The sequence below is a fragment of the Stigmatopora argus genome, chromosome 13 (genome assembly GCF_051989625.1).
Source record: "Stigmatopora argus isolate UIUO_Sarg chromosome 13, RoL_Sarg_1.0, whole genome shotgun sequence".
NCBI classification, from domain to species: Eukaryota; Metazoa; Chordata; class Actinopteri; order Syngnathiformes; family Syngnathidae; genus Stigmatopora; species Stigmatopora argus.
Window position 1 is genome coordinate 8871348 of NC_135399.1, and position 22494 is coordinate 8893841.

Here is a 22494-nt window from a genome sequence, read left to right on the forward strand (position 1 = left end):
TTTAACCTTGGCCATCCGTGCACATTTACGTTTAACCTCACATTGTGACGAGAAAGGCACCGACGTGTGGTTCAAACTAACAAAGTGTTCCGAGTTGAGTCAGAATCGGGAGCGAGGATGCGGGGTGACAGAGTTTACCTTCTATTTCTGGAATTCAGAAGAACAAAAAACTTCCAGAATTGGCGACGAAATTCGTTCATATATTGATTGACAATGACGTATAATAAATGGTGGCTCAAAGGAAGCGTTCAAATGGCCAACATGGCTGAACCAGGTGCGTTCACGTGCCCAAACCGGAAGAGCGTCGCGTGCACACAATTTCCATGGCGTCAGTGAAGGCAACAGGGAGGGCTGACTTTGCTCAAGGAGGCTTTTGTGCTCTCAGACCGCATGATTTTCAGCTCAAAGATCCTTTCTGTTTCTTCGGCGCTTGTGAATGAACATTGTTGCCTTTAAATAGTCTTTAGGGAGGATGAATCATGTAAGCCAAAATACCCCCTCTCTAAAAAACAAAAAACAAACCCTAACGCATAGATTGCCATTGACGGCAAAAGACGTCCAATGCGTTTCATATGGGGAAGGCTGGCTTAAATGGTCGCCGACAGCCTCCCCCACTGGAAATAGATTGGACGTGTTTCACCGCCAATGGCAATGGCAGCAATTGAGTTAAGGCATATTAAGAATACATACATTAAAAACCTGGAGCAAAAACTGGACAGCACATTTCTTTCTCCTAACTCGAGATAATTGGTTTTCATGTAAGGAAAATATCATTTTACAAGAAATGATTGTTTACAAAACCTATTGAAAAAAGAAAAACAAGAAAGAACTTGCAAAAATAAATTTGAAGAATGACAACAATGGCAGCAGCGTTCTACTTTTTTGCTCGTCTGTCAAAAAATATGATTTTTTTTATTGTTATGTGAACATTTGTGGTTCGACTTGAATGATGAGTTGACTGACTGTAGGATAAAAAAAATACTTACAAAAATGTATTTACAAAAAAGAAAAACAAACCCTTTGGAAGGTAAAAATACGTCACTGAAGCTGGATTCTGTAGGCACCTATGATTAGCTTCACCTGAAGAAAGACAAACATTCGCATCAAACTCCTGTGCTAACTAACATGCTAGCACAGATTTTTAGCTTGTATTTTTAACACCAATTTGCACAAGGGACTAAAGATGGAAATTAGCCTTTGGCTATAATCGTACATATGGTACACGGTCGATTGGTCGCCCGGAAGGTAAGTGATAATTACCATTTAAATCGTTGCTCAAATTCCCTAAATACAAACTGCGAATTACTATTTAGTCATTTAATGCCCTAGTAATTATTAGACTAAAGAAAAGCTCCAAATGTCCCGTACTTTTATTGTTTTTTGTTGGAGAACTTGTTAAGACCCTGCCTGACATAACTTCTTAAAGGGACAACGCATGTACATTCAAACTCTTATACACTCACACGTCGGCTCAGTGAAACTGCTCATGGCCATTGTTGGCTTTTATTGATGCGTAGACCGTGTTGTTTTACCTTGTTTTGTCGCCGGTCTTTTGGTCGTCGGTCTTTTGGTCGCCCGTTGTCGCGGTCGGGGCGACCAAAAGACCGGCGACCAATCGACTGCACACGGTACATATTGACTTCTCACATTTTCTGAACCGCTTTATCCTCATTAAGGTCACGGAGGGTGTTGGAGCCCATCCCAGCTGACTCCGGGCCAGAGGCGGGAGACACCCTGAATCGGTGAATTTTGACTGTCCAATCAGCCTACCATGCATGTTTTTGGAATGTGGGAGGAAAACGGACTACCCGGCGGAAACCCACGTAGGCCCGGGGAGAACATGCAAACTCCACACAGGTGGACGTGACCTGGAATTGAGCCCAGGACACATATTGACTTGTATATGTTAATTAATATGTATTGTTCCTTTATTAAATCAAACTCAAACTGAAGCACTCAGCAAGCTAACATGCTAGCACTTAGCAAGCTAACATGCACTCACCTTGGCTGAGGGCGCCTCCGCCAACCGGATGAAAAGTTTATTGTTTCCCGCTACGGGACTGAAGGAATAGATGAAGTGACTATCCTGTTTGGACACAACAAAACTGCGTCAACAGCGTCAAAACAGTCGACGGCTGCGCCGCACGGGACGCGACCCACCAGGAAGACGGGGAGCTGAAATTTGTCGTTGAGAATGACCGCCTGGACACTGCACGGGCCACCGAGACGTGCCGTGACGTCGTTGCGGAAGGTGGCGTGAAAGATGAAAAGGAGGATGCCCGTGCCTGTTCGGCAAGAGACGTGCCATCTAGATTCTGCCTAGCAACAAGTGACCAGCGACCTTTTTACCGTCTGCGGGTGGCGGAGGCTTGTAGGTGAACTCGGTGGAGAAGTCGGGCCACTCGCACAGGCGGTGACACGCTAGCGGGAACACGGTGTCCAGCAGAACCAAACGGTTGTCAAAGTATGACCGGATGGTGTCCTCGGCCACGCTGGATAGCCTTTTTTGGGTCGAGTGTGTTAAAAAAGCAACATTCCGAGACTTTGGCGTGTGCTACGCTCTCCTAAAGGAGACTTACATGGCCTTGTGGTTGTTGACGATGTCGCACACGGCCAGGTGGTTGTTGTGCTGAGCGAAGTAGAAAGCGTCCGCCTTGTTCTTCGTCTGGATGTGGCAGTCGGCGCCGTTTTCCAGCAGGAGCCGCACAACGTCGGCGTTTCCTCGCTTGCACGCCTGGGAACGAAAAAGAGACGACTCTGTCAAGTCAAAGGCCGGCCAGGGAGACTTGGAACGTTTTTGGCCGTCTGCTTGTGACGGAGATGTTCACCTAATTTTATACAAGTTGGTGGAAAAGTTCAACAAAACGGGGATCCAGGAATTGACATACAAAGGCAGTTTCAAACCTGATGGCCAGATTTTCTATATGGATTCAGACGTGGATCCTCCAGAGTTTTGGGGTTACGATATCCTCCCCCTACGACGTTTTGACTTCGTAGGGGGAGGATACCTGCATAGTGCTGGTCTGTGTTTGTGCTCAGGCAACATTTTTGCCTTCCTATTTTTGTAGTATGGACCCGAAGAAGAAAGTTGGGTCTTCAAAATTCAGGCATAAGAAAAACATTACCATGGAAATGAAGCTTAGCATCATAAACAAAGCAGAAAGATACCAACATGTAAGATTTGCTGCGTTTAGACCACATGTGTCAAAGTGGCGGCCCGGGGGCCAAATCTGGCCCGCCGCATCATTTTGTATGGCCCGGGAAAGTAAATCATGAGTGCCGACTTTCTGTTTTAGGATCAAATTAAAATGAAGAGTATAGATGTATATTAAATTTCATGATTTTCCCCCTTTTAAATCAAGAATTGTAATTTTTAATCCATTTTTTTCTGTTTTTAGTTCAAAAATCATTTTGTAAAATCTAAAAATATATAAAAAAGCTAAAATAAACATTGTTTTAGATCTATAAAAACCTGAATATTTAGGGCTTTTAATCCAGTTCTTTTGATACATTTATAATAAAAAAAAAAAAATCAAAATATTATATCTAAAATGGTCCGGCCCGCGTGAAATCAAGTTGACGTTAATGTGGCCCGCGAACCAACCCGAGTTAGACACCCTTGGTTTAGACCAAATGCCTAGCTCGTAGCTAAATACAGTTTTGTGATCACAAAGACCATACGTCGCCGACAGTCAAAGTCAAACAACTTTCAGTACATGTAACCTAAAAATAAGGACAATAATTTAACGAATAGGGTTGCATGTACACCTTGTGGTGCAATGTAGATGTGTTGAGTGTTAAGTTTTCTGTGCTGTTCCTAAAAGCAACGCATGTCTCACTGGTGTGAGAAAGGGAGGTGTGGTCAAGATGGCGTACTGCTTTTATTTTTGTTTTGTTGGCGTCACAGTAGTCGCATTCCGTGCTTTCTGTTGCACATAAACCATTGAAATTCCACATTATCTACCCGACTCTCAGCAATAACAGTAAATAGAGCATTTTTTGTTCATTTGAATGTGCTACTATTTCCCACACTAAGTATTTTGACGTAACTTTTGACTTAAACAGTGAAATCTGATTTACTGACTGGTAATCCACTCAAATTATCCCTTTTTTTCTAAGAAATGCACACCCAATTTTCTGCTGCAAAGTTAAGAAGCTCTATACCTAATGTTTTTCGCTTATTGTAAAACTCTCTCTTTGGATTTCACACAAAATGGCACAGTTTTTATTCAATTACATGTAAATCAATGAGACTGGTACCATTGCGCTGTTAAATCGCTTTTATATAAAAGAAAGTGTCTCACCTTCATTAATGCTGTTTCGCCGATGGCGTTTTGTGCGTTGAGGTATGAGCCTGCCTCCAACAGGATGGCCACGGTGGTCACAAAATTCTGCAAAATTGAAACCATTTATAAGCAATCCCTGACAGTATTGGACAAAAAAAACAAAAACGCATCACCAGTGCCAGATATTTAAAAAAACACAAACGCCTGAACTGGGACAATACTGTGAAATATGCAGATGCCACCATAGTTTACACAATCTTACATCACAAAGCTCCTCCTCCACTGCAAGATTTTGTACAAAAAAATCCAACACATCAACAAGGACTGGCTCAAGAGGTGACTGTGTAGTTGCCAAATTAGCACCTCCTATGTCCCTGCCAGACATACCTGGAACTCAATATCAATTAACATATATGAACTCCCGTCTCTGAACCTCAATCATTTTAAAGCCAGGCTGTTAGATTAGATTAGAACTTTGTTTAATCCCGTATTTGGGAAATTCTCTTGGTTGCAGTAGCAAGACAGTAGCAAGCACAGACACAGAAGACAATGTAGACCTAGTTAAAAAAAACTGAACAAAATTGCGATCACAACACTGTTTAAAATGGTGCTACGTGTGTGTGTGTGTGTGTGTGTGTGTGTGTGTGTGTGTGTGTGTGTGTGTGTAGTATGTGTCATCGTTTATCTTCAACCTCTACTAGGTACTAAAGATGGAAATTATCCCTCGGCTACAATCTTACATATTTACATATATATGTTCATTAACATGAATATGTTCATTAATATGTGCTGTCTCTTATTAAATAAATTAAACTCAAATAAGCCAAACACAACGATCAACAAATGAGGCGATTGGTCACCTTTTCTGCGGCGTGCATCAGGGCAGTGGTGCCGTTCTTTTGGCGACCGTTCACTCGTACGCCTTTCCTGATCAGCAAGCGGAGGATATCGTCCTGACCACCCGCCGCCGCCAGCATACTCAGCGACATTCCGCTGACATCCTGGGAAAAACAATCTGTGTTATGATAACAAAGTAGTACCGGTACCGTGAATAGAGTACCTAAGAAACAGCTCAGCATAATGATTGGTCGATTAAAGATTGTAACATCAAGAGTACAGTGCTTTCTTTAAGCTGCAACAATTTTAACTGTTAGATTGAGGGAAATGCAAAGAAGACAAAAGATAACCCCCCCAAAAAAACAAGACCGGTCAAGACAAACATTTTATTGTACAAGCACAGGTTCTAAGTTCCTTACGATACATAACAAAAAAGGCAACTTATACAAATATTTGAAAAATGTTCTTGTTTTAACATCAAAGTTGGAAGAATATATTGATAATGTCTGGATAATTTCATTTTCTGAACCGCTTTATCCTCACTAGGGTCACGGGGGGTGTTGGAGCCTATCTCAGCTGACTTCGGGCGAGAGGTGGGGACACCCTGAATTGGTGGCCAGCCAATCACAGGGCACAAGGAGACAAACAACCATTCACGCTCACACTCATACCTAGGGGCAATTTAGAGTGTCCAATCAGCCTAGCATGCATGTCGTTGGAATGTGGGAGGAAACCAGAGCACCCGGAGAAAACCCACGCAGGCCCGGGGAGAACATGCAAACTCCACACAGGTGGACCAACCTGGATTTGAACCCAGATTTCCCACCGTGATGCCGACGCACTAACCACTCACCCACCGGGCTGCTGTCTGGATAATATTGAAGGCTATTGTGTGATTCTTTCTACAGTAACTACTGTAAAACCTACAATAGGATATACTTGTGAAACACTTTTTTTTAATGATTGTGACTAAGCGACCAAATTCAACTTCTGAATTGGATATCAAAAGTTGTGCCCTGCAAAAATGTGAAGTTTGTGGTTAGCAAATAAAAATGGATAATCAACATGTCGGTGCAAGAACTGGAAAAACAGATGCTAATGAAGGACCTTTTTGTAAAAAAAAAAAACTGCAGTCATCCAAGTCAGTGGAGAAAAAAAAAGCTGAGACCAGAATAGATAAGATAAAACAAGATAAAGTGCACTACGTAACACAACATTTCATCCATGACATCGAATTGTAATGCCCACTAAAAAAACAGACATAACCACTGGTACACTTCAAATCAATTTACGTAACAAACAAACATAAAATAAGTGGTTCGGAACAAAGTGCTTCTTAATACTGGATTTAAGAAAATGAGTGAATAAAATTTGCTAGAAAAAAAATGCACATGAACGCATCTATAAAATGGGAAGATAAGTGCTAAAGAGAATGGAAATCTAGCAACGAGCTATTTGATAGCTTATTCTATGAGAATAACTGCTTTTGTTGCTTTGTATTTCGAAGTTTGCATTCGGGGTTGACAGCAAAAGCAAAAATTGGGGAAGACAAAGAGTGCAAGACAAAAGTTTAGCCTTTTTTCCTCAGGAAGGAAAAAAATACTTAAAAAAGTAAGAGAAAAAATTCTGAACGTAAATTATTTGTGGAAGAAATTGAAGATTTTTTCCCCTAATATCACGGACACGAACAGAATTTTAGGATGGTACTCCAAAGTGGAAAAAAATAATACCTGCATGTCTCATGCAGACAGGGAGGTTTATTAATACTAAATTAATGATCCGATTATAGGAACAATCCAAAGGACAATCGGGAAAATACTCAAAATATAATAACTACGTATTGGCAAAAATATTTGGAATCAACTAGAGGTGCAAAGATTAATTGGGCCTTGAACTCATCAAGAACCATTTTAATCGTCGATTAATTGAGAGATCTTGATTTACGTCCGTCAATTTGTCCAAAATCATCAACATATTTTTTGCGTATTTTCGGACACATTACGAACCAGAACAGTCACTCAAAGAGAATGAATTTATGTCAAGTCTTTTCCTCTATAGACTTCCACATCCTACTCATGGATAAAGGAAAATTAGACATCATTCCCTGCTTGAGTTATCAATTAATCAGAAAAATAATGAACATATTAGCCAGTTATTGCAATCTTGCAACCCTAGAATCAACCCATTTTCATAACCAGTTATATTCTCTCGCTCTCAAACCAACTACACTAAAATTCAAAAATGTATTCTACACAGTTCCAGTACACGATACTCCACACACAGATAGAAAAATAATATATCAATAATTATCAGGAAATGGGTTTTAACGTAATCACAGCGCTGCCTATACTCGGACCATCTACATACAACAAGGGACAATGCCTAAAGCAAAGAAACGTTCAACCAAGACACCACAATAGTGGCGGGATGAAATTCTTGCTAACATTTGGTAATCAAACCAGGAAAAATAAGATCAATCTAACACTGATAAGTGCAGTGGGAGCCATTTTCTTTGCATTCGTGCACGAGGTCTAGTGGACTAAACTACAGTGACCTAGTAGTCTATACATCGAGGTTCATGGATAATAGTGGAAGTACAGAATCGTAGGACGAAAAGGCTAGGGCAAGCTTAACAAGAGTGGGTTTTGCTGCTTAAAACTTGTTGGTACGTACCGGAAGCATCAAAAATCAGTTTCTTACTGTATTTACCACTGCGTGTGATGATAACAGATCTTTCAGTTGAGGACATTGACGAGAGTCAAGCAGGCTATACTCAAGTCTCTGGCTAGCGGATGTCAGGCATGGTGAGTTGTTTTGTTTGTGTGATCTCAAGTACCAAGTCTTGCTAAATGGTTTGTACAGTACTTGTTAGATGCGTAAAAATGACAGGGAAGTAAGCCTTGGTTTATGAAGAGCCTGATGTAATGAGCTTTACGAAAGACAGGTAATTGAGTCATTTGTTGGGCGGTCATAAGGCAGGTTATCTATACTGTGCTTACCATTTTCGGTTCAAAAGTGGACCTAGAGGTGCCGTTGTGACAAAACTTTAAAGTATTTATGGCATTGCTACGGCATTAACCTACAAAATGGGCCATTTGTGTTATTGGACTGCATGTTGGATAGTCAAATTCGGACCTGGGCGAAAAAACGAAACATAAATCAGTTCTTGCAGTTGTGATTCTTGTTTCTTTTCTGTTCGGACTATGCGGAACGGACTTGAAGTTTTATGAAATGTTTAATTAAAAGCAACTCTGTGCCAGTCAATGTGGAAACTCTGGAAGAGCGCCGATTCTATTACATGAATGGCAAAATGGGGATATGCCAATTAATTACAGTAGGTACCACCTGCCATTAAGTGGAAGAATATTAAATTATCCTGCCTGTAGGCAGCAAGCATAGATAGCAAAATTAAGTGAAATTGGGTAAGGAAGGCACAACATACGAGTGAGTAGCACGTCTGTATCTCAGTTCTTAGGTTCTGGCTTTTTATATGCGTTTTCCGTCCACATTGCATGTTTCCCAGGTACTCCCTACCCATGGCAAGTTTGTTATTTTAAGATTTAAATTCATTGTATGAGTGTCTATTCTTCAGCTGCCAACAGATGCGGTAACGCTAACGCCACTCTCGCCTCAGATCAGCCGCGAGTCTGGAGCCCAAGCAATACAAAAAAATAGACGGAACAGTTTTTGCCACAAACAAGATCTCTGCACTTGGCGATCACTTACCTTAAAGCTGAGGTACAAACCCAAAGAGAGCATTACACCGTGATATTTTCATTTAGACACCAGATGCTTATTTTGAATGCCACGTACATACCTGATCAGAACTGCAGTATATGGACAGCTAGAAACTTTGTAATTATGAACTCAAACTATTGTCTTAACATATCCTGATGTTTAGCAATGCTTTTACAGGGACAGATAAACGGGACCATCCCACTCGGCACTGGACGCTGGAGTCTCTAATTCCTGTTTGGGTTCTTCAGTTAATTCGGACATAGTTGTCGCCAGGCCTCGTCTTTTCATGGACTGAATATTATTGTGAACAAAATATTTGACTTCCTGCCACGTGCGGCTACACAAGGCCGGCTCCGCTGACAAACACGTGTCGCATTCCTTTTTTCCCGGCACCTTGATCAGTCTGCCCAAGTCTCCGAACTGCCGCCGGACCGCTGCCTGCTCCTCAGAGCTCCATAACCTTTTTTGCCTCTTTTGGGGCTTGGAGGTGGACGGGGATGGTTTCTGTGAGGGCTTTGGTTTCATTGGGGGTGGTAGTGCCTTGTGAACGCTGCCTCGTTTGACTGTTGGGACCACTTGCGCGGTCGTGGAATACCTCGCGTGATCCGTCGGGTAGGAAGTCGTGTCAGATTGGTCGAGGGCCGCGAAGGACGACACCAACATCCCGCTTCGTTCGCTTAAGGCTGTGGAAAAGTGTGAGACCAATGGCGGACTCGGGGAGTTTAGCGGAGCGAAGGTGGGAAACAGTGAAGTATTGGGAACACTGAAATTGGGAAGAATCGGGGAGTTTAAAGGATCAGAGTAAACTGAAGGATGAATACTAGAAGCATTGGACGAGTAAGAAGCCAATGGATGGAAGCTGTCGGTTTCCGACGTGTATACGGACGACATGAGCGCACTGGTGGTGCTTTGCGGCGTGAACGTGGGTACTACTTGAGTGTCAGTAGCGTTCAGTGACGTGAACGTGGACATCAGTGGCTGACTGCCGTGAATTAGGTTTGTACTAGGAGAACACAAGGACGTGTAGCTTAAAGGCATCTCTGAGGTGTAAGGATTTGGTTCTTGTGGCTGCATGCAAAAATTGGCACTCTCCCCAGAGAGATCCTGAAGACCCGACGATATGCTGCAACTCGCCATCGAGTCAAACAGATCCGGCCTTTGGACTTCAACCGTCTGTCTCTTTGGCTTACTAGCTCTGCAGCTCCTGTCTTCCTTGTGCTGGTGACTTCGTCTACGGATGGTCTGTATGCTGTTGTGCACATAGTTTTTCACGTCAGTCCAGGATCTGGCAGCCAGATCCGGTTCAACGGCAATGCAAGCGTTACAGTCTTTCTTGCCGGGGACCTTCATTCTTTTTAAAAAATCGCTCATCTGATTCTTAACCGCGGCTTGCTCTCGCTCGCTCCACGGCCGTCTCTTTGGGACGGCTTTGGACGAAGTTCCTAAAAAGAGGAGAACAAAACTTTGTCAAAACTTGAAAGAATATGATTATCAAGGGTTACAACTGAACCGCCCAACTATGGTGCTGACCAGGGAAAAGTGTGTATCAGGCTGTTCTACAACTGAAACATTATTGCAGGTTAGGGGTGTGTGATATGACGGCATTGGATGATCAACAAGTCGCCGATATCATAAAGACCAAAGCCAATAAATTGTCTTAAAAGGGGCTGGGAACATATTACTCGCGAGTCATATCTGGCTCTTTTAGTGAACGCACCCGGTTCTCTGCAAACAACTTCTTTTGTGTGAAGGGGCTCCTTCCTACTCTTGACATAAACAAGCTGCGGGAGGTGCTTGTGAAGTGATACATTGATCTTGGACACTTCAAACTTGTGCCGCAATTATATGCTTCAATTTGTCAGCCCGTTTGGGGTTTTCTTGAAAAGTGGAGACTCAATGAGAATAACTAAAATCGATAAAGTTGAGATTGTGATTGTATTTTTAAAAAAATCATCCACCCCTGTCACAGGTCTATGCTAAACAGCTTAGTATACACACGACATATCAATGCAAGGAAACAAGTAAGAAGCTTACCATTTCTGGGCGTGCTAACAGGAATTGCTGGTTTTGTGCGGTCCAGTTGTAGCAAGTGCTTACAGGCATCCTCCAGCATTGAAGCATTTTGGGATAAGCCGTAGCACTCCTGGATGCTTTTTCCTAGCAGCCCGGCAACTTGATTTAGCTCCCCCTGCTTGAGGCTCATGAGTTGCCAGCAACATGCAATTTGCTCCCTGAGCGCCGGTGACAATAGTGCTTCGGGGTTCTTGACATTGCACTCCACCGCCGCCCTTCGGAAGCAATCCAACCCTCGGATGAAGGAGTGGCCTTCGGTCCGGGGGAAGAGGTACGGGTTGCTTTTGGACACGCCAGCGTTCTGCCTGTTTTCCACCAGCAGGTCCAGTGACAAAGTCATCTTTTCAGTGAGCAGGACCAACATGTTCCTGCCAAACTGACCTTCCAGTTCTACCCTGGTAAAGTGCCCACTGACCTCGAGCTCTAGTTTAGTGCATTTCTTGATTTGATCCGCCGAGGGTACGAAATGCCCTCGGAGCTTTTTGGCAGTGTACGTTTCCAAGAGGAGTCGGCCAATGTTGCCCACGCGTGCTCTGTTGAAGAGGCAAACGTCAGCCAGTGTGGCCTCACTTAACTTCTTCCAATTGGCCACGCTAGGATTGTGGCGTAGCTCCCCCATGGCTTCATCCCCCTCTTCCTCAATGAACCGATGGAGTTTGATCAGGTCGTCCATCACACCGGATGAGTCCACCTCTGCCTTCGGAAGCTCCGTTTTGGAGGATGAGGATGATGACAAAGACCTGCGAGAAAAGTGCTCGCTCCATTTGCTATCCACTAACTGTATGAAGGCCTTCACCTGGCCCTCCATCAGGCGGTCTTCGGTCATGCGACTCTCGCCAAAGGCAATCTCAGCAGCCCGTTTCAAAGAGTAGCCGATTTTGGACACCAGGGAAAAGGTTTTGAAGCGACTACAACTTGGATCGAAGCCGCTGGCTTTTTTGGCGCCTTCCACTGCCAATTCGAACCGGGAGGGGGCGCACAATTGATGCAAGTGTCGCACACTTCCGTCTAGTTCGCTGACGGCAATCATAAAGCGGCCTAGCTGTCGCATCTTTTGACCAATGTAGGCATACTGTGACTTGTCGTGGTTGTACTTGGTCAACAAAGTATTCCCGTATTCGCAAATGAGAGGGTCGTGGACGATGTGCCTGGCGATGCCGTCCTGGTGCATCGTACGGATGATCTCCCTGCATCCATCTGTCAAGAACTCCGACATGGGAAGCGACTGCGAGGCAGCGCTTTCTCCCACGGGATCCACATTTGGCAATTCGGGGGATTCGCATTCACTCTTCTTGGCTTTGCAGGACTCCTCGTGCCGCCACAGGTCGATTTTACGGTAAAAAGTGTAGCAGTGCTGGCAAGGGAGAAAATTGCGAATGCATATTTCAGTAGTCTTGGCCTCCACCTGGGTAAAATTTTCACCTCCATTCTTTCGGAGAGCTTTGGTACGTTGCTCGTAGTCGCCGCTGTCGCGGATTTGGTCCAGCAAGTTCTGCCTGACTTTGGAGCCTCTGGGGAAGTGGATGGCATGAGCCACGTCTGTTTCCTCAGCGTGCTTCTTCTCTAAGTGCTTCTCTAACTGGCTAAAAGGTGCATGGCAGTAGAAACAAAAGTGCTTTTTTGACACCTTTTTGTCACCCTCGTCAGAACTGGATTCCGTGAGAACCACCTTCTTGCGCTTACGTGTACTGGTCCGTGTCGGCTGTTGGGCTTCGACGGGTTTCCGCCGACAGTTTCTGGATGTTCTGCCTTCATCTTTTGTGACCTCTTCAAACTCTAAACTGTTTGTCTCCTGGTCAGAGTTGAGTTTCCCTTCCGGTGGGCCGCAGTCCCGAGCAACTGCAGTTTGCTCAGGAACATGGGAGCTTAATTTGAAATTGTCAACTTCTAGCTTCGTGGTTTCTGCTCTTTGAGCTGAACTGCATTCAGATTCCAGTTCTTTCTGGAGGTTTTCATCCGTACTGGCACTCGGACCCTCTTGCGGATTGTTTATAAAGTGCGGTATAAAAATGCCATCGCTTGGATTCCTCTCATCAAATGACCTTTTCACAGCCATTGTAGTGCAAGCCTGCAAGAGAACAAGTAGACGTATAAGACTGGTCGCCAAAACCAAGGCTTCCCATGTCTTTGCACCCCTTCAACAATCATATGCACATGTTCCTGCAACCGTGTAAAGCACCAGCACCTTGGCAACGCCCCACAAAACATTTGCGGATCATTCAACCAGACTCACTTGACCAAAAATTGAAAAGAAAAGAAAAAAAAACAACACTAGACCTCTAAGAATTGTCAGTAGAAAAACCAGGTCACCCATTTAAGGACAAGTTAATGGCTTTATTGGATATAAAAGCGCTTTGACATGGTCCAACTGATAAACTTGTCAATGGAATGATGGGATGGTGACAATGAAACGGACAAAATATAGCATTTGTCAATCATCTATAACTGAGCAGCAATGCATTTAAAAAAATAGAATTCCGAGCACATTAAGTGTGATGGGCATATGGCACATGTGCTATATGATTATGAAGATGCAAGTATTGTTATATTATAGACAGAATATATAGTGTGTACCTGCTTCTTTTCCTTTTTCATCAGGCTTTTTTGGATATGGTGGTCACCTGAAAACAAAGACAACATCAATAGCTCCCAGGACCACTAAGGGATGTAAATGTCATGATATAAATAGAAGTACCGTCATTAACTAGCATTAGCAGCTTTAAATACAGTTCAAAACTCACAGAAAATTACAATAAGTCATGCACTACTGAATTGGAAACTTCCCTTTCAATGTTTTTGAAATTCACACAATTCCATGTTAAATTCAAACACCGTTATTCTGAACAACGGTTCAGTGTTATCAGTGAACAAAAAAAAAGGAACATGAGAAGACACAAAGGCTCTTGCCTCTTACCTGGGATTGTCAGACTGAAGGCACATTCTTCTGTGTGATGGGAAAAATCCCGATGTCACCCTAAAAAAACGGTGCTGATTTTGTCCTAAAAGGTTAAATCCAAACCTTTTCTTCATTGGTTAGTACGTTCTGTTTGGTCTTCAGTCACAAAAAGTGTAAACACGTTTGAATCTTGAATCATGAAAAGGTTGGAAATGACCAACTCAGTGTTGTTCATGCCGTTAAAAAAAATTGACCCACGGGGCTGCTTTGCAATTCCCGTTGGTGCAATGAACCTTATTAATGCCTTATTTGACACGACTACATCCTGTAAGAATTAACACACTCATACACACACCGGCGGGGCCACCAAGGTGCAAAGTGCTGAATATTGAAACACAAGTGTTGTGAGATAGCGGCAGAGCTAGCGTTGACCAGACTATCCGAGACCATGACTTGCCTGAAGGACCAGACCACGCACCGAGACCAAGGTTTTTGAAAGTTGAAAGCGAAACAACACCAGAAATAACAAAATGGACATCTCAAGAGTAACAACACAAGGACAAAGTATAACATTAAAGATAGTGTGCAGCCATAAGCTAAAATAATCATTGATATAATATAAAAATATGACCAAAAATTAAAAGTATTATATGAACATGAAATAAGTTATGTGGAATTTGAATGAAATAGAACTGAACAGATTTCACATGGACTAATTGAAATTTGGTAATGAGGAAAATTCTAATAAGTTAAATTATGCACGAGAGAAGAAAGACAGAAATCTCAATAGAGAAAAAAATATGTGGAAATTAAGAGGGGTCTATAGAATTTTTTTAAAAGCCCCAAAAATTGTGAAAAACTGTCAAAAGAAATAAATATCAGGAAAATAAAAAAGGGCGGGGATTTGTTATTGAATAATTTCCCCATTTCATGCCAGATTGGAAAAAGAACGAGCCAAAAAAAGTGTTTGTGATGACAATAATAAGAAATTACCTCCTGGTCCAAGTTGTACTCCTCTTTGGAATTGAGCGCCAATTTGACCGCCACATAGTCTCCGCTTTTGACGGCGTCCCGCAACTCGCCTGCAAAGAGGCGGGGACAAAAATCCTATCCACAACTGTTTGAAATGAGAGTTGCGCCAATGAAAGTGTGCAAGACTCACTCGGCGATAGCGGAGGGCCAGACAGGATCTCGTCGTCCCCGTTCAGATGTTTCTGGAAATCATCCAGAGTCATCCAATCCAGGTTGAGGTCCATTCCCAAATTTAACGTGGCTGGACCTTTATCTGTTTTAAAAAGAAGTGTTACTCTCCAAAATCCCCTTCCACCGCAAAATAACTAAAAGCGAAACTAACCCGCAACCTCCATCGGTTGCTGGTCCACGTGGTCTTCAGACACGACGTCATCCCTCCTCTTCTTCCTCTCATCCGGTCGGCTCATCCTCTCCCAGCCGGGCCTGCTCGGGTTCTCCTCCGTCTTGTCCCTCCGTTCCCGGGAGTCGTCGGCGTTCCTCGGCTTGTTGGATGCGCCTTCGTCTTCGCGCTCGTCGCTGTCCAGGCTGAAGCCGTAACTCTGGCCCGGTCTGGAGATGGCTGGGAAGGTGCGAGACGTTAATCGGGGAAAAAACAAGGAAACCGGAGACTTTATGGGCGTGCTACCTTCTGGCTGCTTGGATCTGTCCGTCTTTTCGGGTTCTTTTGATGGGGGAGACTCTTTGACGGGCTTGATGATTTTTTCGAGTTTTCCAAGGATCTGAAAGGGAACTTCCTATAACCTCGTACATTGGATGGATATGAACTCATTCCCCACCACGGGGGGTACCGATGTCCCGATTTTCACCGCCAGCCCCCCAGTCGAAACGGATTGGACGTCTAGCGCCGTCAATGGCAGTGAAACACGATCAGTCAACACCCGCTTTAACAATTGAAATGGATTTGAAGTCGCGAAACTGTCAATGGCAGTGAAATAGTTAAGGGCTAGAAATAGCCAAATGCTGAGATGTATTACAAAAAAGACACATACCGTATTTTCTCGCATATAAGCTGCACTCGCATATAAGCCGCAGCCTTAAAAACGTTGATTTTTTACGATTTCTCTCGTATAAGACACCCCTGATTCACAAAAGTCACATCCATATTAATGGTTTTAATAGGGAGTACTAATGAAGAGAAAATCTTGACTAAAATCGTAGCACGTAGCATTTCTGAGATACTGTATGAATCGAAAGGATCGTCTGCTGGATTGCACATTATTTGGGTCAATATCATAAGGACATTTATAACGCAAAATATCAAATTCAGTGTGAAAAAAAAGAAATAAGTCTATCTTGACGAGAACCCGATGCTTTTTAATGACAGAAATGACCATTTTCTCAACAGAAGTTTAAGATGTTGTGACGGGCATATTGCTTCCAATGTGGAAATATCTTGATGCTTTCGATGTTACTGCAATAGTCGTCACTTTCGAACAAGAAATAAAAATAAAATAAAAAATCAAAGCGGAATTTTGTTTTATTTCCCCATCACAAATGTACAATCATGCAGCTAAACCTTCAAAATCATATTCGCCGTCATCGTCTGATTTGCCAAACAATTCATTCCAGTTTTCATTTGAGTACAGAACATTATCATCATCATCATCATCATCATCCCATCTGGCTTTGTTAAGATCATCTATTTCTGTATCCTCTTCTTCTGTTTTTATATCTTCTGTGTCTGTGCCTTCTTCGCCCTGCCACATAATATCCTCCTCAGTGCCATCCATGTCATTGCTTATGCAGCATTTTAAGAATGACTTTTGAATCACCGATGCGGGAATTGCCTCCCAGGCTTCCTTCACCCACTTTACTACAGTCGCTAAGGGTGCACGTTGAAAATTCCCAGTAGCAGTCAGTTCGGGCTTTCCCTCCGACATCCAGTCCGTCCACAGCTTCCCCATATTAGTTTTAAACGCTTGGTTTACACTCACATCCAGTGGCTGCAACATCCCAGGGAGACCGCTTGGAATAAATGCCGGGACGGTATTGATGAAATCCAGATAATTTTTCACTCTGTCCATCAGATGAGCCCTGAAATGTTCCCATATAAGTAAAGAGGGGGCTTTCAGTAATGCTCCATTTCGGCAGCTCCAAGCCGTATGCAGCCACAGCAGTGCGCCGTCTTCATCCATACATCCATTTGGGTGTTGATGAACGATAACTCCACTGGGAAACTTGTCGTTTGTAGGGGATTTGCAATTAAAAATCACCATGGGAGGCAATTTTCCTCCATCCGCCGTGCAGCCCAAAACAACTGTATAGTGGGTCTGTTCGTGCCCCGTTGTTCCGCTAGGCGTATCAAAACACATTGGCGTTTCTTCCATGCTACCAATTCTGCAGAGGGGATAATCAACAAGCTTGCGGTTGTTAATGATAAATGTTTGAAAGTCCAGGATTTTTTCATGAAGTCCGGCCGGCACCTTTTGCGCGATTTTGTTTCGGGGCCGCAATGTGAGATCGTTTCTTTTTTGGAATCTGGTGCACCATCCCATTGAAGCTTTAAAGGAAGACGCCGTTGGATACTTGCCACACGTTGCCAACTCCAAAGCTTTAAAGCGGATGGCCAAACTGGAAACTCGTTGGCCTCTCTGCCTCAGCTCACCGCACCACTCGAGGAGGGCTTTTTCCATCTCTGGATTTTGGCCAGTTTTTGGTCCCCTATTGGCCCTTTTTGATATTGGCATAGATTGAAGTGTTGAGTCCGTTCTCCATCTTCTAACATTACGCTCATCGACTCCAAAGTGTCTTGCTGCTTCATGAATGTTGCCAATCTCATCTGCATAGCTTACAACTTTCCGCTTGAAATCAGTCGTGTAAGACATTCTTCTTGATCTGTTGTCTCCAACCACGCTTATTGTGGAATCTTTTCTTTCTGTGTTCCAAAAGGGTGTTGCCTACACGTGGACGAATTCAAAAAGGAAGTCACATGAGCAGTACAACCAGGAAGTCTGTCCGCAGCGGTCTAGCTTTCACCAAGTCTCTGGGTGCAATAATAGCATGAGTTACACATTACGCAGGTATCAAGGCTGATATTTTAATAATTGACCGCGAGACCTTTGATCCGCCTTCACAACTATTGGGATGCGCCAACATGGTCAACGCTACGAACACATGTATCGAGGCCCCTCGCGTCTGGCCAGTCGGAGCACGTTTAACTACCGGTAAAAGGTAAGATGGCGGCGCCCTGAGCGAGCAATGGCAGACGCAAGAAAGTGTGTTTTTTCACGTTTTATGCAAGACACGTTTTTTTTCCCTTCAATTTCATTCAGAGAAGCCAAACTTAATTTTGTTTAGCGTTTTATGTGTTTATCTTTTCTCTATTTTGAAATAAATGACCGTATCGGCCGCATTGTCTCGCATTATAGCACGTTTCCACCTGGAGTTTCTGTCACCTTGCAGTTTTGTGCATCTCAAGTCTAATTTGTGCGCATAGAAGCCGTATCCCTGATTCAGTCATCATTTTTTGCAGTTACACATACGGCTTACATGTGAGAAAATACGGTAGTTTTCGCTAATTACTATCTTGAATGTTGGGTAGCTTTGTTCAGATTGGTTTGGGAGAAAAAGAGTTGCATGTGTTATTTATCAGAGGTAAAAAAAAAAAAAAGGATCGGGTTAGGGCCCCTATTAAAATGTATTTCTGCTCCCGCTGCAGAAAAAAATCCTAGCAGAGACAGATTGGACATTAAGATGAACAAACACATTTGTAGTTTTTCTACTAAGACATGGGTGGAATTGTAAATACCTTGGAGGGCTTGCCGGTGCTCTTTTCAGGTGGCCTGCGGGGTGCTCGGTCCTTGGCCCCGCAGTTGAGCAGAAAGTCTTCAAAGAGGTGGGTGGAGCCTTTGGGGTCCACTCTGGCGGCCTCGTCTTCCCGCGGCTTGTCGGCGGACGAGGAAGGCGGCTTGACGGCCGGCGCCGGTTCCTGACTCTTGCTCTTGGCCTTCCGGTGCAGCCCCGAGCTGTCGCTGGAGTCGGACGAGGGCGGGCCGGTGTCCTCTCGGACTTTGGAGCCGGCCGGCGCCTTGACCTTGGTGAGGCCGCTCTCCCTGTGCTTGCTCTTCTTGTCCTGGATCAGGTCTTTGATGCCCTTCAGCTTGATGTCGGGCTTCTTCTTGGGCTTGGACTGCTGCTCGTCCGGGCGAGTTTTCTCCTCCGACAAACCTTCGCTCAAGTCCTCGTCCGAAGACACCACGCCGTACTTGACCTTCTTCTTCTTGGACTCCTCGCCGCCTCTGTCCTTCTTGTGCTTCCCCTCTTTGCTCTTGTCTTTCTTGGTTTTCTTATGCTGTATTTCGTCTTCGTCCTCCGAGTCCATTGAACGTTTTTTGCCCTCGCTCGTCTTCTCCGCCTCGTCCTCGTCCGTCTCCGGGGCGGGTAAAGGCTTGAATTCGTCCCGCCACTTGTCTCTCTTTTTCTTCTTCTTCTTCTCCTTCTCCTTGCGAGTATGCTCTTCGTCCTCGTCCTCCAGCGGCTGCTCGCGGGCCTTCTTCTTCTTCTTTTTCTTTTTGAAGACGGGCGCGTCGTCGGCGGGCCTGTCTTTCTCGCTGTCGCTCTCGGAGTCGGCGTCGAACAAGTCGCTTTTGGTCGGCAGTTGCTAGCGGGAGAAAAGGGAGCCTCGCTTTATTATTTTGGCACAAAAGTTACACATTGAGATGCCTAACCATAACAAAAATATCATGGATGCCTAAAATGCCCCCAAAAAATCATTCATTTGCATTAGCAGAAGAAAAAGTTTTTTCTTGCTAGCTTGGGCATTTCTCAAGACAAAATTTCACGCAATGAAGTACAGTTGACACTCAATGTCTTTCTACTAAGAGACTTTTATTCAAGATGCACCGATCGATGAGCCCGGATTAATAGATTTTGGGGGTCTGTGATCGGTATATAAAATATAAACAATCAAATGTAGATTTGGTTAATGCCGCGGCCGAGAAGTGTCGGGCGAACTGCATCTTCCAAACCAACTGCATACTAATAGCATGAATGCTAATGAGCCAAAGTGCGGATGCTAATAGCCACAAAACCCCAATATGTAGTAAATGTATTATGAAAAAAAAAACCAATAAGATCTTTGCTAACTTTGATGAACTTTTGATATGAAAAATTATAATTATTATAATCTCTCTTTCTCTTTTCTAGAATTTGTGTCCGCTTGTAAGTGGTAGGACATCCCAAAAAATCTGAGTCTACTCAGGAGGCCGATATTTTTTGTGTGATTTCACACAAAAATAGGATAGCATATCTTTAACAATGAATTATCAGAAACCCAGTTCAAGCCACTGGTCACAAAATAATCTAACTTAAAAAAATAAAATAAAAATGTTAAGAATTTATATGTGACGCTATGTATTTTACCATCATTTTGTTGAAGTACGGTATACAGTAATCCCTTGAATATCGCGGTTAATATAGACCAGACATGGTCGCGATAATCAAAAAAAAAATCACAAAATGGGGTCACCCCTATTATTATTTTTTTTTAATAAAAAAAATTCCAGTAACAAGCAGAAGACTGGGGAGTGGCTTCCGCATGCGAGTTTCAGCAGATTTCACATTTTTTATGAACTTTAAAAAATTAAATATATTAAAATAATAATAATAATGAATAAGAGAAAAAAATTGTCAAGTAGTGAATTTGCGATAAGTGATGTCGTGATAATCGAGGGATTACTATATCTACATATAGCCCTTTCCACAGGAAATCCATTCGGTGATCTTTTTTTGGAAAGAAATCCCCTGATAAGTGAAGTGAGCTCACCAGTAAAGGTTTCTTTTCCTCAGCCTCCTTTTTTACTTCTAGGCCAGCCTTCTTGAAGGTCAAAAGGACCTCTCGACAGTCCTCCAGATGACCTTCAGGTTCCCACGTGTCGTCGTCCGAGCAGTAACCTTTCCATCGCACCCGATAAAGCACGTCGCCCTGGAAAAAATATATTGTTAACAAACCATTTACGTGCACATACTGCAAGATGTTTGCAATCAGATAGGACATTTCAGAAGACTGGCACTGATGATGAGTGCCATTGCTCCCAGTTCAAATGGATTGGACAACTAGCCCCGTCAATGGCAGAGAAAGATGAGCATTCACAGCAAGCCCTTGGACTTTTAATAAATTGGACGTCTATGGTTGTCATGAACAAGCAATGAGTTTTACACTGAACAAAAAATATTTTTTAGAAAATGATTGGGGGGGAAAACACAACAAGCCCTGCGATTGGCTGGCCCCCAATTCACGGTGTACCCCGCCCGGTAGCCGAAATCAGCTGGGATAGGCTCCAGCACCCCTTGAGGATAAGCAGTTCAAAAAATGAATGAGTGAAAAAAAAAACATTTTAATAGAAGAGAAGGGTTTTATGACAAATGTATCATTCTTTTCCCTACCATTTATTCTCTGAAGTGTGGCAGGGGTGCTGGAGCCTATCCCAGCCAACTGTATTGGTTGCCAGCCAATCGCAGGACACAACGAGACAAACCAATACGCGCTCACACACCTTTATATATAATAAATTAACTATAATTAAACGAAGTTATTTTAATGATTAAATAAAATATGAACACACCTTTCCAAATGAACAAAGTAGAAACTAAGAATGTTTTATAAAAACAAATCCAATAAAATACCAAAGGTAAGCTAATTCGGACAAATATTAAATAAATACGCAACAACAACACTAATAAGGACAAAAAAGGCGAAGTTACTCCTTTATTGGAATAGCAATTGTGAGCCCTTGTTGACACGTTAGGGTTAAAATAATCATAGAGCAAAGCTACTGCTAGCAGGCTGCAACTACTAATTGAACATTTTCTGGCAATGAACGCGTTATTTAACCAAATCGAATAACCTGGGAATTGAGTTTTATATCCCGAAAAAAAGCGAAACAAAGCCGCCTGCGTGGGGTACAAGCCGCACAAGTTAGCATTAGCCACGGTTAGCCTCACCCCCTCCACGCGCATATCAATGATCCTCTCCACTTCATACACATTCTCCTCCTCGCTTTCCGGCTCCGTTTTCACGTTTTCGGTCGCCATCGTCACGTTCGGCTTTAATTCAGGCGGCGGAGTCCACGGATAGAAGCCTCCCTCGGTGAGGTGATGGCGGTGGAACGTTGGTGGTGTCACTTAGTTGACCGGGGGCGACTCACCGCTAACAGGAAACTGAAACCAACGAGTTCGCCCTCAACGTGATGCCTTCACGTGCAGTCCGAGTTCCCAACTCCGGGTTCAATGATCAACGAGTAGTGGAAGTCAATTTAGACGCGGTTAGACGTCTTGTAAGCAATTTATAGCAGTTGCATATTATTTGAAAGGTAAGGTAATTGCAGCGGACCTTCAAGTATTAACAAGGTACTGAAACTACATGCGTTTAGCTGCTCGCTTTGTCAATCCAAAGATTTATTGTGCAATAAAGCAAGAAATGTAGTGCCATAGAGCAGTGTAGCGAATCTAAAATATTGTCACAATTGTTACAATCCTTGCTTTTATCTATAGCGGCCACAGTTGAATCAAGCCCCAAACCAACAGAATACAAGAACAAAATAGTTCTTTGACAAGCAAACAACATAAAAAGGAAAGTATTAACTGCAGTCACTTCATGAAAAAACAAACCTTATTAGTTTAAAAAAGGAAACA

The 22494-nt window shown here is 43.3% G+C and overlaps 1 protein-coding gene across 5 annotated transcripts; it reads right to left on the reverse strand.

Annotated features, from left to right (window-relative positions):
• Positions 1-187: 187 nt before the first annotated feature.
• On the reverse strand, positions 188-22480 carry mphosph8 (M-phase phosphoprotein 8). 5 transcript variants are annotated; one of them, XM_077617856.1, is made up of 14 exons: positions 21805-22480; positions 20627-20785; positions 18611-19462; positions 15488-15581; positions 15185-15421; positions 14993-15115; positions 14824-14912; positions 5147-5287; positions 4305-4391; positions 2580-2734; positions 2350-2501; positions 2161-2285; positions 2003-2086; positions 188-1080 (listed from the first exon to the last, which is right to left on the reverse strand). In XM_077617856.1, exons 1-14 carry the CDS (start codon positions 21892-21894, stop codon positions 1039-1041), a joined length of 2430 nt encoding a protein of 809 aa, XP_077473982.1. In that variant the 5' UTR covers positions 21895-22480; the 3' UTR covers positions 188-1038. The 5 variants fall into 5 exon arrangements, with proteins under 5 accessions (XP_077473982.1, XP_077473978.1, XP_077473980.1 ...); XM_077617852.1 differs by lacking the exons at positions 188-1080; positions 2003-2086; positions 2161-2285; ... (2 more) ...; positions 4305-4391; positions 5147-5287 and adding exons at positions 5496-10303; positions 10896-13002; XM_077617854.1 differs by lacking the exons at positions 188-1080; positions 2003-2086; positions 2161-2285; ... (9 more) ...; positions 20627-20785; positions 21805-22480 and adding exons at positions 5496-10303; positions 10896-13002; positions 13509-13555; positions 13849-14786.
• Between the last annotated feature and the right edge of the window lie 14 nt (positions 22481-22494).